Source organism: Sebastes fasciatus, chromosome 15, assembly GCF_043250625.1.
Source record: "Sebastes fasciatus isolate fSebFas1 chromosome 15, fSebFas1.pri, whole genome shotgun sequence".
Classification (NCBI taxonomy): Eukaryota; Metazoa; Chordata; class Actinopteri; order Perciformes; family Sebastidae; genus Sebastes; species Sebastes fasciatus.
Genome location: NC_133809.1, coordinates 5722571 through 5736430, shown reverse-complemented (window position 1 = coordinate 5736430; position 13860 = coordinate 5722571). Strand labels below are relative to the sequence as shown.

Below are 13860 nucleotides of genomic sequence, written 5' to 3'. Positions count from 1 at the left end.
GTAGTAGTATCCTAAAACCTGACTTTTATTTTGAAATCGAGAATACCCGATCCTGATTGGTTCATTCCGCTGTGACGTGTAAACAGGAAATGGCCACGCAAGCGAGTGGAATCATAACATTGCATCTGAAGTCTCTCTACTCATCCTCTTTTCCTCTTTTCCTTTAACTCCAGCTCTTTAATTCAACCATCTCCATGGCGGCTGTTTCTAACTATCTTTGACGAACGGAAGGTTACAGTTTAGGTGGAACATGTTATCAGCGTGATGCTGTGAAAGGAGAACATGTTGCTGGTCGCTGTGAGAGCTAACAGACAGCAGCAGCAGCAGCTAGCTAGTGATGTCTGTCACCCTGCAAAGTGAGTGAAATACTAACATTTTACACACATTAGCTGCTTAAAACCTTTGTCATTCGATGTCTTAATTCACAAGCTAACTTCTGCACGTCTCTGGTGTTGATTAGTGGCTTAAATGTGACGATAAAGCTGTAAATACATATCACATATTAATTATCTGTTCAAAATGTACCTTAAAAGGAGATTTGTCAAGTATTTAATACTCTTATCAACATTGAGGTTGACAAATATGCTGCTTTATGCAAATTTATGTATATATTTATTATTGGAAATCAATTAACAACACAAAACAATGACAAATATTGTCCAGAAACCCTCACAGGTACTGCATTTAACATAAAAAAAAGCTCAAATCATAACTGCAATATTTAAGTCCTGCACCTCTAGATAGATAGATAGGTAGGTAGATTAAGCAGGTTATCCAGGCATTGCACAGGAACAGTAAATATATATATATCAAAACTAGATATATCTATCTATAGAATATCTATAGAATACACAATATAAATAATATATTAGAATGAGGGCTGTCAATTGATTAACATATTTAATCACAATTAATCACATGATTGTCCATAGTTAATCGCAAATTAATTGCCCATTTTTTAATCTGTTCAAAATGTACCTTAAAGGGAGATTTGTCAAGTAATTAATACTCTTATCAACATGGGTGTGGACAAATATGCTGCTTTATACAAATGTATGTATATATTTATTATTGGAAATCAATTAACATAGCATTTAGTATAAAACAATATGCTCAAATCATAACATGACAAACTGCAGCCCAACAGGCAACAACATCTGTCAGTGTGTCAGTGTGCTGACTTGACTATGACTTGCCCCAAACTGCATGTGATTATCAGAAAGTGGGCATGTCTGTAAAGGGGAGACTCGTGGGTACCCATAGAACCCATTTACATTCACACATCTGGAGGTCAGAGGTCAAGGGACTCCTTTGAAAATGGTCTTGCCAGTTTTTCCTCCTGCTAAACAGCGGCCTGGTGGAGGAAGTCATTGAAATTTTGTGTGTGTGTGTGTGTGTGTGTGTGTGTGTGTGTGTGTGTGTGTGTTTTTCAGATGACAAGAAGACGAGCAGAGCAGTGAGACGGTTAGCTAACAGCATGTGACACACACACAAGCTCTCTCTCTGGTCACACACCCCCCCCCCTCCCCAAACACTGTTGGTTTCAAAGATGCCTCGTCTGGAAGAGTTGGCCAACGTTGCCCTCAGGGTGCCGAGCATACTGGTGCTGGACCTGCTCTATAAATGTGACATTGACGGTTTAACGGAGCACCTCAGGGCCAAAAACGAAGACCTGCTCTTCAAGTACAAATATGTCATCTGGAACATGTACTACATTGGTGAGTATGCAAATCATGACTTTTTTTATTTATTTATTTTGTATTTATTTATTTGCACATATATAAAACTGCACAAAATCCAGTCAATGAAAAAAGGAAATGTGTCAGGAGAGGTCAAGAAGCCACAGGCTCATACAAAGGACCCCCCCACCAACCCCAGGAGAATAAAAAACAATAACAAAAAAGGAAGAAAGATCTAAACTAATATAATTTTAAAAATACAATAAAAGTTAAACAACAAGAAGAACACAAAATGTGCAGAAAAACCCTAACCAAACAGTGGAAAACAATCCAATAAAAACAATGAAATACATACAAAAAACAGTACAGAAGAAAAGAAAATATATCAAAACATATCAAAAGATAATTAGACATCATTAATTAAATGTGATGATAATTTCCTTTTAAAATGTTCTAAGGATAACGAGTTCGAGTCGATTAGTTTATCGACAAAAAGTTATTCAGCAGCTAATTTGATGATTGATTAATGTTTTGCTTGTCAGATGTGAGGATTTGCTGCTTTTCACTGCTTTATAAAACAATAAACTGAATCTCTTTGGACTTTTGGACAAAACAAGGTATTTGAAGACGTCACCTGACGCTGTGGAAAATTATAACAAGTACATTTACTATTTTCTAACATTTTTATAGACAAAACTGCAGATTAATCAATGATTAAAATAATCTTTCGTTGAAGCCACGAGTTGCCCACAGTGTAGTTGTGTAATTTTTGTCTTTTGGCAGCTGAGTCAGTCTGATTACTAACGTCAACGTTGCCAACATTATTAGTCAGACATTAAAAATGGCTAAAAACAGCAGATCTGACGACATGAGGTAGATGTGAATCCACTTTGTGTGCCTTTCTAGTGTGTATCTTTTATATTTTTCAAAGAGTATCTACTACTACTACTAGTAGTAGTATCTTCACTCTTGGCTTCATGAAACACAGAAAACATAATGTGAGTATTTCTATTTGTCTTCCAGGTCATCTGATAAACGTGGTGGTGCTGGTTCTGCCATTGAGACACATTGTGACGCTCTACCTCCATATCCTCGCCGCCCTTCTCCTATACATGGGGCATCAAATTTCCAAGTGAGATGCACTACTATTGCTTCTACTACTACTACTACTACTACTACTGGATTTCCTAGATTTATTGAACCAGGATCAGTTTTCTCTCCTGACAAAGCTTGGCTGCAGCCTCAGCCCTTCTGTGTATCCAGTTTCCTTCAGCCTGATTTAATTTTAGGAGACGAAGTACTCCATCATGTGTTGTAACGTGAGAACAACCAACGGTTTCTTTAAAGGCTTGTTGCTATAAAAAGAGCAAAACTGATCTATCACTGTCACCTCAGGAATTATTATACTTTGGTAGGGTACTATTTTCCTCTCAAATGTTTGTGCATCTACTCATTTAGTGCTCAATTAATTTATGTATTAGATTTTGTGATAATACAGTCAAAGTACCTCTGAATAAGGACAAGTACTAACTACAAAAAACAAGCTAATGTTAGCAAAATGCAGCCTAAGATAACTCAGACAATTGTGTGTGTTGCTGTGTGCTCTTTTAATGACACAAAACAAACTTCATAAAGTGATTTTATAATTATAAAACCTGTTTTTTTTCTGCTTATTTTACAGGGATTATGTTCGTGAGGAGCTCCAGTACGGTTATGAAGGAGCTGTGTACCTTGATTCTCTGGCCTTCAACAGATTTGTCTCTGCAATGACGAGTGAGTCCTGAAACTAATATTCTATTTATTTACAATGGGTGATGTTCTGTGGCTTACAGTATGACTGGCCAGTATTACTTCTGTTGTGCTTCTTGTACATTGTTAAATGCTACTCTTACAAACCATTAATGTTGGTTCATATTCCCGGGGTAAGGAAGATCCTTAAGTGCACGATTTTATTTCATAAATGGATAGTTCCAGATCATTTGGAAAAGAGAACGTCAAATTGATAAACAAGTTAAAGTAACAGTGAATGATAGGGCTAACCCGAATGCTTCGATGCTTCGACCATTGCCATGGTATTCGACCTCAAAATCAGCATTCGAATGCTTTGTTTTTTTTGTTTTTGTTTTTTGTTTATATATAAGTATATAATAATAATGTATAAATCCCCAAATAGCACATGAAATAAGGAATAATCCCGTAACATTATTATATTATATTCAACATTCATTATTATTAGTTATTCTCTGACGGATATTGCTGTTTGGCACTGAAATGGTGGAAATGGAGACAGACAGACAGAAGAACATTTCAGTTTGCTGTGCCGTGCCGCAAAGCAAAGCTTCGAATACCTTCGAATATTACTCACCGAAGCTTCGAAGCCCAAAAAATGGTATTCGGGTCAGCCCTAGTGAATGATTTCTTTTCCTCCCAGTCTGTCTGTCTTGTATCGTGGGCAAAAAGCTGGAAGTGTTGAGTTATATATTCGAGGTAGAAACTTTTTTTCTTCCCCTCTACCTTGACTTTGTGTATGGAGCCTTCATGCAAAACAGTGATGTACGTCCTCTTGTGACTGGTGGCGGCTGTGCAGCCATCAGCCACTATTGGAACCCAGTTCTGCCGATAACGATAGTTTGTAAAATGTTTGATTAATCGATCCACCTCTAGTATGATTGAAGGGCATTGAGTCAGCTCGACATGAAATGACTGATAACTGATGACCTTCAAAACCAAATGTCTCCCTTAAATACAATCTATGGTCGTGATCACCGTATCTAGCTATAAGTTTTTTTAGGAGTAAAAGCTTTACAACCATCCTGATGTTTCTCTCTGTTCAGGTCAGATTATTCTCAGCACGCTGTGTGCCTTCCTGATGAAGACCAGAAAGGTGTGGTTGTTCTCCGCTCACATGCTTCCACTGCTGGCCCGACTCTGCGCTGCTCATCACGCCACGCTGTTAACCGTCAACACTCTCTCCATGGGGCTGACCGCAGCGGGGATCACCGTGTTCCTCCTCTCACATCTCTTCGTGCCATATCGCCTCGCAAAGGCTGCCTATTCAGAGCTGCTGCAGCTGGAGGTACTCTTATTCTGAAATGTATTTTCACAATGCGTCCTGTTTGTCTGAGGAGGTTGTAGACCATTATGTCCTAAATGCAGGACAACTATAAAGTTAATTTATAGTATTTTAAAGTTAATTATAAAGGGTGTGATTACTGTTATTTTGGTTATCTGTCGTCACATCACTGGCTTCCTGTCCCTCAGGTGATCGAGCTGTACAGACTTCTGGCTGTGGGAATCTCTCTGTGGAACCAGTTTGCCGTCCCAGTGCTCTTCAGTGTCTTCTGGTTTGTTCTGTTCATCGTCCAGCTGTGCTCAGACACCATGTCTGGCAACGCCTCAGCGGGCCATCAGGGAATCATGTTCTTCCTGCTCACAAGGTGGGATGTCATCATGTGGATTATTATTATTCCTGTTTGTACCTGACGTTATTTTGTTTATAATTTGGTGTTTTCTTATTGAACCCTGCAGTGTTTCTGAGTGTTGTGCCACCCCGTACTCTCTTCTGGGTCTGACCTTCGTGGTGTCCTATCTCGCTCTCGGACTGCTCAACCTATGCAAGTGCTACCTGGGAGGTTACGTAGCTGTTCAGAATGAGAACGTCATGCACAGGTGAGGTGTTGTCTCCAGTTTTACACTACATCACATTTTTTTGGCCACTTGTGGCACAACATTGACATATTATCACCCTTTAAGTTTAACTTGTTAGCAAACAGCTTATCATTTACACATCCAGCAGTTACGGAGGAACCTTATTATTCATTTGGACACAATTAAATGAATAAATGGTGTCAGTCTGATGGTATCAGTCACCACTGGGGGGCGCCAGAGTCACACAGGGAAAGCAAGGGATTTCCAGAGACAAACTACTAGTAACTGCTCAGGGAAAGGTTAACTAGAACATTCTCTCCCTTTGTTCACTTCCCAACAGCAGCATTACTGTCACTGTAACCATTAAGGTGGCAACTACCAATTATTTTATTATTGCTGATTATTTTATTGATTAATAGATTATTGTTTTGTTTATAGAATGTCATAAAATTGTGAAAATACCCCTCACAATTCCCCAAATCCCATCCAGTAACAGTCCAAAACTCAAAGATAATTAATATCAGATATTTAGTGTAACATAAGACAAAGAAAAGCAGCTCACTGTTTAGAAGCTGGAAGTAGTTAATGTTGGATATTTATGCTCAAAAAATGACTTAAATGATTAATTGATTGTAAAAAAAAAAAAAAAGTTGCTGATTGATTATCTGACAAGTTATTAATTGACTTATTATAACAGCATCATTATTTTAGTTCTCTCCAGACATTTTGATTACAAAGGATTTATAATAAAAAAGAGCAGTGTTATTCATAAGAGATAAAACTTTATGGAAAATGTGAAGTGATTCAGTAAATAAAGGCAAATATAATGTGAGCACACAGATGTTCAAGAAAGCAAATTTAAGCAATTTAAAAAAATTAGATTTTAGGAAAAAGTGATGTAGCTGTTGCACAGTGCAAACAATAAAATAAACTTATATGAAGAGAGTTTTGTTTTGTTTCTTTATGTGTTGTCTTCCAAAAAACAGCTGAAATTACCAATATATTACAGGTCTAAAGTCAAAAGTGCTGCTATGTTACTTCTGCTCTGTCATGATTATAATTCCTTACGTTCCTTGTCTCCAGAGGCGTGACCGAGGGCGTCACTCTGCTCCTCCTCGCTCTTCAGACGGGCCTGTTAGATATGCAGGCACTGCAGCGCACCTTCCTCCTCAGCATCATCCTCTTCATCGTGGTGACGTCAACTCTTCAGTCGATGATCGAAATAACAGATCCAGTCATTCTGGCCCTGGGTGCCTCCCGCAACAGGTAACGGCAACAATGGTTAAAAGAGTTTCTTTTGGCGAGATGCAGGTGAAGCTTAAAGCTGAAGTAGGCGAGATTGGAGCAAATATGATTTAAAAAAAGTTATTTTTATGAAACGGTTGCTATATCGTGACAGTAGTACATGAAACAGGTAACCTGAAAAAAATCTTGTGCCTCTGTGTCCTCCGGTGCTCCTAACGGCATCTGCAAGATTTCACAGACCGGAGGAAAACAAGCAGTAAGAGCTGATCTGAGGTCTGCTGTCCAGCTAGCGTCTATGAGAGCCGACTGTCAATCACTCGCGAACTCCGACCAAACGGTCAAACTAGGCAGCGCTGATCAAATATGAATCAATATTATGTTATGTTAATGTCTATTTCTCTCCTCAAATATTTTCAGAATCATCTTGTAGTGCACGGTTTAGCTGTAAAATGAAAAAGTTTGTGACGTGGCAGTCATTGTGAAATCTGTTAAAGGAAGCCAAGTTCCGGTCACATGACTGGAGAACAGCCAATAGGAACGCTCTCAATTAAATGACCTGTGATTGGTGAAAGTCTCCCTTCACGGGCTAGATTTCTTAAAGCCTGAAAACAGAGCCATGAGGAGGAGCAGAAGTCTAGTTATCTCTCAGAACACTTGAATTACAATATGCTGAAAGGTTATTATGGCATTTTTGCCCAATGATGCCAAAAATATACTGAGTGCTGAAGCTTTAAATATTTTAGATGCACAAAGTACAAAACGCTTTCAGAAGTTCTGTAAGGATTTTGTGTTGTTCTCTTCATTTCTCCTGTGCTTCTGCTTCTAGGAGTGCGTGGAAACACTTCCGTGGCCTCAGCATGTGTCTGCTTCTGCTGGTTTTCCCCGTGTTTATGGCTTATAAAATCTCCCAGTTCTTCCACATGGACTTCTGGCTGCTTATACTGGTGTCCAGCTGCATGCTGACTTCCCTTCAGGTATGACTTTATATGTCCTTCTTGTGAAATGTTGAAGAGAGGAAAGCGGGGTTAGTCTTTGTGGCACATGAGGGACTTTCATTTTGTGTTGGACTGAAGCAGTAGTGTTTCCGAGCAGTCCCAGAGTAGAAAACCTCTCATTTTACTGCAGCAGGGTCTGACCGTCCTGGTTCTGGTTCTCCCGTGCCTCCCTTACCTCCAGCAGGCCCACCAATACGCCCGGTGGCACAGATGACGAGCATTAAGAATAACTGTATAGAAATAGCAAATTTTCTTGCTGATGGTCTCATTTACTTATGTCGGTCATGTAGAGGCATCAGTATTAAATTGATTTCATAACCAGTTAAAAGTTCCTCACTGAAACTTTAAGTTCCATTACAACTAAATAAAGTAAAATAACTACTAATAATTTACTTTAGCATTAAATACTTTATTTTATTCACATGTTTTGAATAGCTGACATTTTTATTAATTTATTTCTGACTAAAGGTCCTATTTGTTAGACTTATTCCATCACCTATTCTTGAAGTCTGTTTAATCAATGACAACTTCCTGAATGTGGGCAGTTTGATTGACACACTTAAAATACTGTTAATTATTTATACCCTCTATACGCTACACCGGGGCTCTCCACAAGGATATGGAGAAGCCAGCCAGTGGGAACAAATCCGGTTCCTCTGGTACATTTTAATGCCACTATTCCATCATATACATTGTTCTTAATTATTGCATATTTCAGTGAGTTTGCCTGCCTGAATGTAAACATGAGGTGGATTATTGTAAAGGAGAAAATGTGTTTTGTCATCAACTATTTTGCTAATAGTTGTCAAACACTGAAGACGTCTCTACGCTCTCTCCTCAGAAGGACACAACCTCTCCAAGGTCGGAAATTAACTTTTTTATCCAAATCCAGCAGCCACTTGCATATTTTACCAGCATTTGGCTGGTGCTAATTTCCAACCCTGGCGCGCACACATTCATGAAGCGTGTGGGGGCGGGCACATATAGACAGATTTTTCCATCATCATCATCATTATGCTTGCATTGTTTGGAAGCGGAGGCTAGAGCTCCTAAAATGTACACACATAGCAAAAAAGTTCATATAATAAAGTAGCCGGCTGGACTTAAATAAGTAGTTGGCTGTTTTATGGAAAGCTCTGCCTACACCGCACATCAAAAACGTTGATCGGTGTTTCCCAAAGTCCAATATGACGTCCTCAAATGTCTTGTTTTGTCCACAACTCAAAGATATTCAGTTTACTGTCATAGAGGAGGAAAGAAACCAGAAAATATTCACATTTAAGAAGCTGGAATCAGAGAATTTAGACTTCTTTTTTCTTAGAAAATGACTCAAACCGATTAAACGATTATCAAAATAGTTTGGGATTAATTTAATAGTTGACAACTAATCACTTAATTGTGCAGGTTACAGGCACTATGCTGATCTACTCCCTCTTCATGGTGGAGCTGTTCCGCAGCGACCCGATCGAGAGCCTGGACGAAGTGATCTACTGGGTGAACGCCGTCAGCAGGGTGCTGGAGTTCGTGGTGGCGCTCTGCGTGGTGGCGTACGGCACCTGGGAGTCGCTGTTCGGCGAGTGGAGCTGGATGGGCGCCTCCGTCATCATCATCCACTCGTACTTCAACGTCTGGCTCAGAGCTCAGTCCGGCTGGAAGAGCTTCCTGCTCAGACAGGAAGCGGCGAAGAAGATCAACTCCCTCCCCAGAGCCACGGCTCAACAGCTGCAGCAGCACAACGACGTCTGTTCCATCTGCTTCCAGGTCAGTGGCACTGGGAACAAACTACACAACATACAGTTTTTAAAGATCATAGAGTGTCTGCACAAAACCAAAAACGGGGCAGGCAGTACAGGTGTGCAGAGGTTTTGGGGTTCAGGTTTTTAACTTATCGTCTATTGGCTTCAGACCAGTTGTAGTGCCATAATTTCAGGGCTGTACAGAATAGTTCTGCGCAGCTTCTTTTTTATTTTTATGCATGTCTATTAATTTTGTTTAAATCTGGTACTTCTTAGTATTAGTAATATACTATAGAATTAGATTCCAGTGGTGGCTGAGTTGTTTCTGACTCGAGTGATCCAAACATTTCCAATAACTCCAAAGCTTTGTAAAGTCCTGAAGTCAACATTTATTGAAAAGAAATAATTTCCAAACTTTTTCATTTTTTGTTTATTCTGCTTCAGTCCATATTTGTTGGCGTTTAGCCTTTCAAAAGCGACATTTTCACTGTGGTTAAAAAACTGTTTGCTCTCCCACTTGCCACACACAAAAAGAGGCACACACATGTATTAACGGGGCGGTGTAGCAGCAATCTAACAGCGCCATAAATTACATTTATATAACAACAATAACAAAAAAATATCTATTTTTCACAATTTTTTGGGGGCGATGATGTCATAAAATATGACGACAGACATTCAAAGCTTTATTTGAAAATCTCAATAGAAGCATTGAATGTAAAAATTTATGTATGTAAAAAAATTATGCAAACAATGTTTTTTTTTTCTTTCTCAGCTCAAATAAGACTTTTTTTTTAAAGTTTTCTCACTGTTTAGTTGTTCACCCCCACTTCTACTTGCCATACGAGTTAGAGAGTTATTGATTCTATTTGAATTGAAGCTCTATATGATGACTTTTCCTTACTAAAATATCAAAATCATTCTTTTTTTTTGTTCCAGTGTTGCAGTTCACTCCTATGCCACATAATAAAACATTCAGTCTAATTTAAGACATTTCCGATCTATGTTTTCGCAGATTGTTACGAGTAAATAATTCTTTTGTTTCTAATCAAAAGATGTTCCCTCATCAACTGTGATCTGCCGAAACCAAGCAGTTTATTTTGAAAAACCTGTCCAACTTGTTATCACACAGAGTGATTCAGCAAAAAAACAAATTAAACAGACCTAGCCTCTGTTTTGACCTGCTTAAATGTTTAGCTTTTGTTCTTTACCGGTGATGTAGGAATTAGTTGGACTACGGTTTGTTCCAAGAGGACAGTCGGTGCTTCCTGTTGTTTGAGACAGGTGGCCAAACGGGCACACTGTACATTATCCAGCGATATACTCATACTCAAAATATCATCACAATATCAACATAGAGTTAAACAATTTGTGACTCTTGGAAGTATTGCCCAGCGTTACGTTCACATGACAGAACATGTGACCTATACTACTGCGTATATATGCGGTATAGTACTTATTAACAATGCGTGTACCTTCAAGTCATGTTGATCCTGTTTTTCCAGTTAAGCCCCACCTCTCCCCGGGCCGTTCAGGGACGAATCTTTGGCCTTCAGCCATGTTTTTTTGTTAAAACCGGTTAATGATGTTTTTCTTTACCTTGGCCTTTACAAGGATGACAAGTTTATTGTCAAGGGAGCAGCTACAGAAGATGTTGATAACAACAGTTGCAGAGAAGATGTTGAAACCCTGCTGTTTGTTGGTTTAAGAGCTTTTCACGCTGCTTTTTCAAGAAAAGAGGAAATAATAAAAGACTTTATTGACCCACATTGGGGAAATTCACATGTTACAGCAGCACAATGACTGCTGAGGCTGAAAGTAGGGCTGCAATTAACAAATGTTTTCATTGTTGAAGAAATTGGAGGTCGATTACCATGGCAACGGTCAGCACTAATAATAACAAAAGCAAAATAATAACATTATAGTGTGTTTATATACAGTAGGTTCTCCTTGTTTTTTGTACATGTAAATAATGTGTAAGAGTATTATAGATATGTTACTACTACATTAAGCCAAATACTGTTCTACAGGTATTGTTGTCAAGTCAAATATGTCTCTCCTCCTCACAGGAAATGGCCTCTGCTGTGATCACATACTGTGGACATTTCTTCCACGGCAACTGCCTCCGCAAGTGGCTGTACGTGCAGGAGACCTGCCCCATGTGCCACCAAACGGTCCGACCCACCCCAACAGGTCATAGCCCGGCTTCAGGCGACGCCCCGGCAGATCCAGCTCAGAGAGACGCGTGGCTGGATCCGGCTGCACAACAAGAGGGAGATCAGAACCGGGACGACGGCGCGACCCAAGAGATGCAGAGCGACGCTGTAACTCCTGATGCTGCCGAGGATGAGCATGAGGAGACTAAAAGCTTTGAGGATGGAGATTGTGGGAGAGAAGATAAAGACCAAACAGCTGAAGCTCACAGGGAAGCCGTCCATGGTCTTCGTTTCAGCTCCAGCGGAGACTTTGTTGGATTTGTCAGCACAGCTTCAAGCTGCTCTTCAGAGGACATTTCTAGTTCTCATGTGCTGCTGGGTAAAACCTCTCCTAACATGCACAACGAGGGCGAGGAGAGTGGCGAGGATGCACCGCCGTCATCCACTCTTAATGACCAATCTGACTCTAATGGAGTAGAACTTGAAGACAGCAGTACTTTCTGTCCTAGAGTGCCACAAAACAGTGAACATGACTGCTGTGATGGGACATCTAAATCATGGAACGGCCTCGATTCACCTGAATCAAACAAAAATCTCGAGGCATCAGGTGTGAGCCTCGTCGACAGCCAAAAGTCTGTCAAATCATGTTATGAAAACTCAGAACTCTCAGACTGCATTGATGACCCTCTATGTCATAAAGGTAACGGCACATGTTCAGACTCGGATTGACTCAGAGAGGCTGGAACTGTCCCACAGATCCCCCGGCCGTCCTCCTCAGACGCCACCTTCTCTTGCACAAACACAGACAACAGTGACTGACTGCCCTCTGCATCAGTGCCTTGGAAGGGTGTAAAAGGGTGATCCTCCTTAATGGGGATTTAAACACATTTGCCTTCTCTCTGTGAACCAATCAAACATTTGTCTTTTATCAGACAGTGTAATGAATGTGCTTCAGTTTAGCAGATAACATGCATCTGGATTGAATATAGAGACTAAATTGTGTCGGGTAAAAATGATACCCTCGTTGTACAGAAATTGTAAAAGGATATATAGAAATTATGTGTAACTATAAAGCAATTATCTTGCATCAATATTTACAAAATTCTAGCAGGTTACAAGTAAAGATATTTGCTTAAAGAAATTAAATTGCATTTCATTCTCTTTTTTCCCCCAGTGTTTCCTGTAGAGCTGCAACGATTAAACGTCTAATCGATAAGTTGATCGACAGAAAAACAATCACCAACTATTTTGCTAATCGATTAAAAAGAAGATTTCCTGTTTTATATCATATTAAACTGAATATCTTTGGTTAACATTTAGAGACATCCCCTTGGACTGGGATGGTCACTATTTTCTGACATTTTATAGATCAAACGATTAATCAATTAATCTAGAAAACAACTGGCAGATTTATTGATAATGAAAATAAACATTAGTTGCAGCCTTAGTTTCCTCGTTCTTATGTTTTGCATTTTTGTGAAAGCAATGTGACAAGGAAGGAAAAGCTTCAGCATTTGTCTTTGTTACTCATGAATCAGCCTTTTGTACTGCAAAGGTTCTCTGTCTCCCAGTATTAAATTACTGCTGTGACCATGTACTTTTTTAATTTTTAAGTTTCTATATGAATAAATTCATGACAGATGCACAGGAAGGCTGACGCTGTGTGCCAGATTTGTGAAGTCTAAACAGAATATTACTTCTGTAGCCGTGAACTAATAGAGTACAGATGAAGTTTTTGTCTGATATGTTGATTCAGAGATAAAGTATTCTGCATCACTGTATTATTTCACACACAATTACAGTAAAGTATAATCATCCTAAAATGCTAGAAATGGTATTATATGTTATACTTGTTGTAGGCCATTTTCTTAAAACAAGTCTTTGCTAAACTTATTGATTATTCTAAACTTTTTTTTGGCAATCCCTAACACACAGCTAGTAACGTACAAAGGATTTTCGGTAACACGTTCTATGAAGCCTGTGTCTATAATGCATTATAAACACACCTATAATGCGTTATAATCATATAAATATTCATAATAATTTACAATAATAATCATAATACATTATAAAGCATTTTATAATGACTTGTATGGTCAAGTATTATAATATTTCATAATTGCTGGTCACTCTAACATTTATTTTGTTGATGCAAGGATCATAGCGTATTATAATTCACATTATTGTAATACATTATAATATTTTTATAATGCATTTATAGCCCTAACCCATGAAAAGCAAATACTCAATTAAAGCACAAGTACCTCAAATTTGTACTTAAGTACAGTACTTGAATAAATATACTTAGTTACATCCACCACCACACACAATATTTTTGAAGTTCTGACAATGTTGCTGAATTTCCATCTGCACATAACAATAAAAACATCCTAATTTAATT

General features: G+C 38.9%; 1 protein-coding gene across 1 annotated transcript; it reads left to right on the top strand.

Annotated features, from left to right (window-relative positions):
• Window positions 1–73: 73 nt before the first annotated feature.
• Window positions 74–13054, top strand: LOC141783270 (RING finger protein 145). The gene is made up of 11 exons (XM_074660468.1): window positions 74–356; window positions 1434–1718; window positions 2703–2811; window positions 3361–3452; window positions 4514–4755; window positions 4941–5116; window positions 5208–5348; window positions 6411–6593; window positions 7399–7546; window positions 8972–9328; window positions 11373–13054. Exons 2-11 carry the CDS (start codon window positions 1550–1552, stop codon window positions 12186–12188), a joined length of 2433 nt encoding a protein of 810 aa, XP_074516569.1. The 5' UTR covers window positions 74–356; window positions 1434–1549; the 3' UTR covers window positions 12189–13054.
• The last annotated feature ends 806 nt before the right edge of the window (window positions 13055–13860 follow it).

What these genes read in the sequence shown, in the direction of transcription:
- LOC141783270 (XM_074660468.1), top strand. Translation starts at nt 1,550, where the DNA reads ATGCCTCGTCTGGAAGAGTTGGCCAACGTTGCCCTCAGGGTGCCGAGC. An exon ending in CTGGAACATGTACTACATTG is followed by an intron (nt 1,719 to 2,702) that starts GTGAGTATGCAA and finishes TTTGTCTTCCAG; the next exon opens with GTCATCTGATAAACGTGGTG. An exon ending in ATGGGGCATCAAATTTCCAA is followed by an intron (nt 2,812 to 3,360) that starts GTGAGATGCACT and finishes CTTATTTTACAG; the next exon opens with GGATTATGTTCGTGAGGAGC.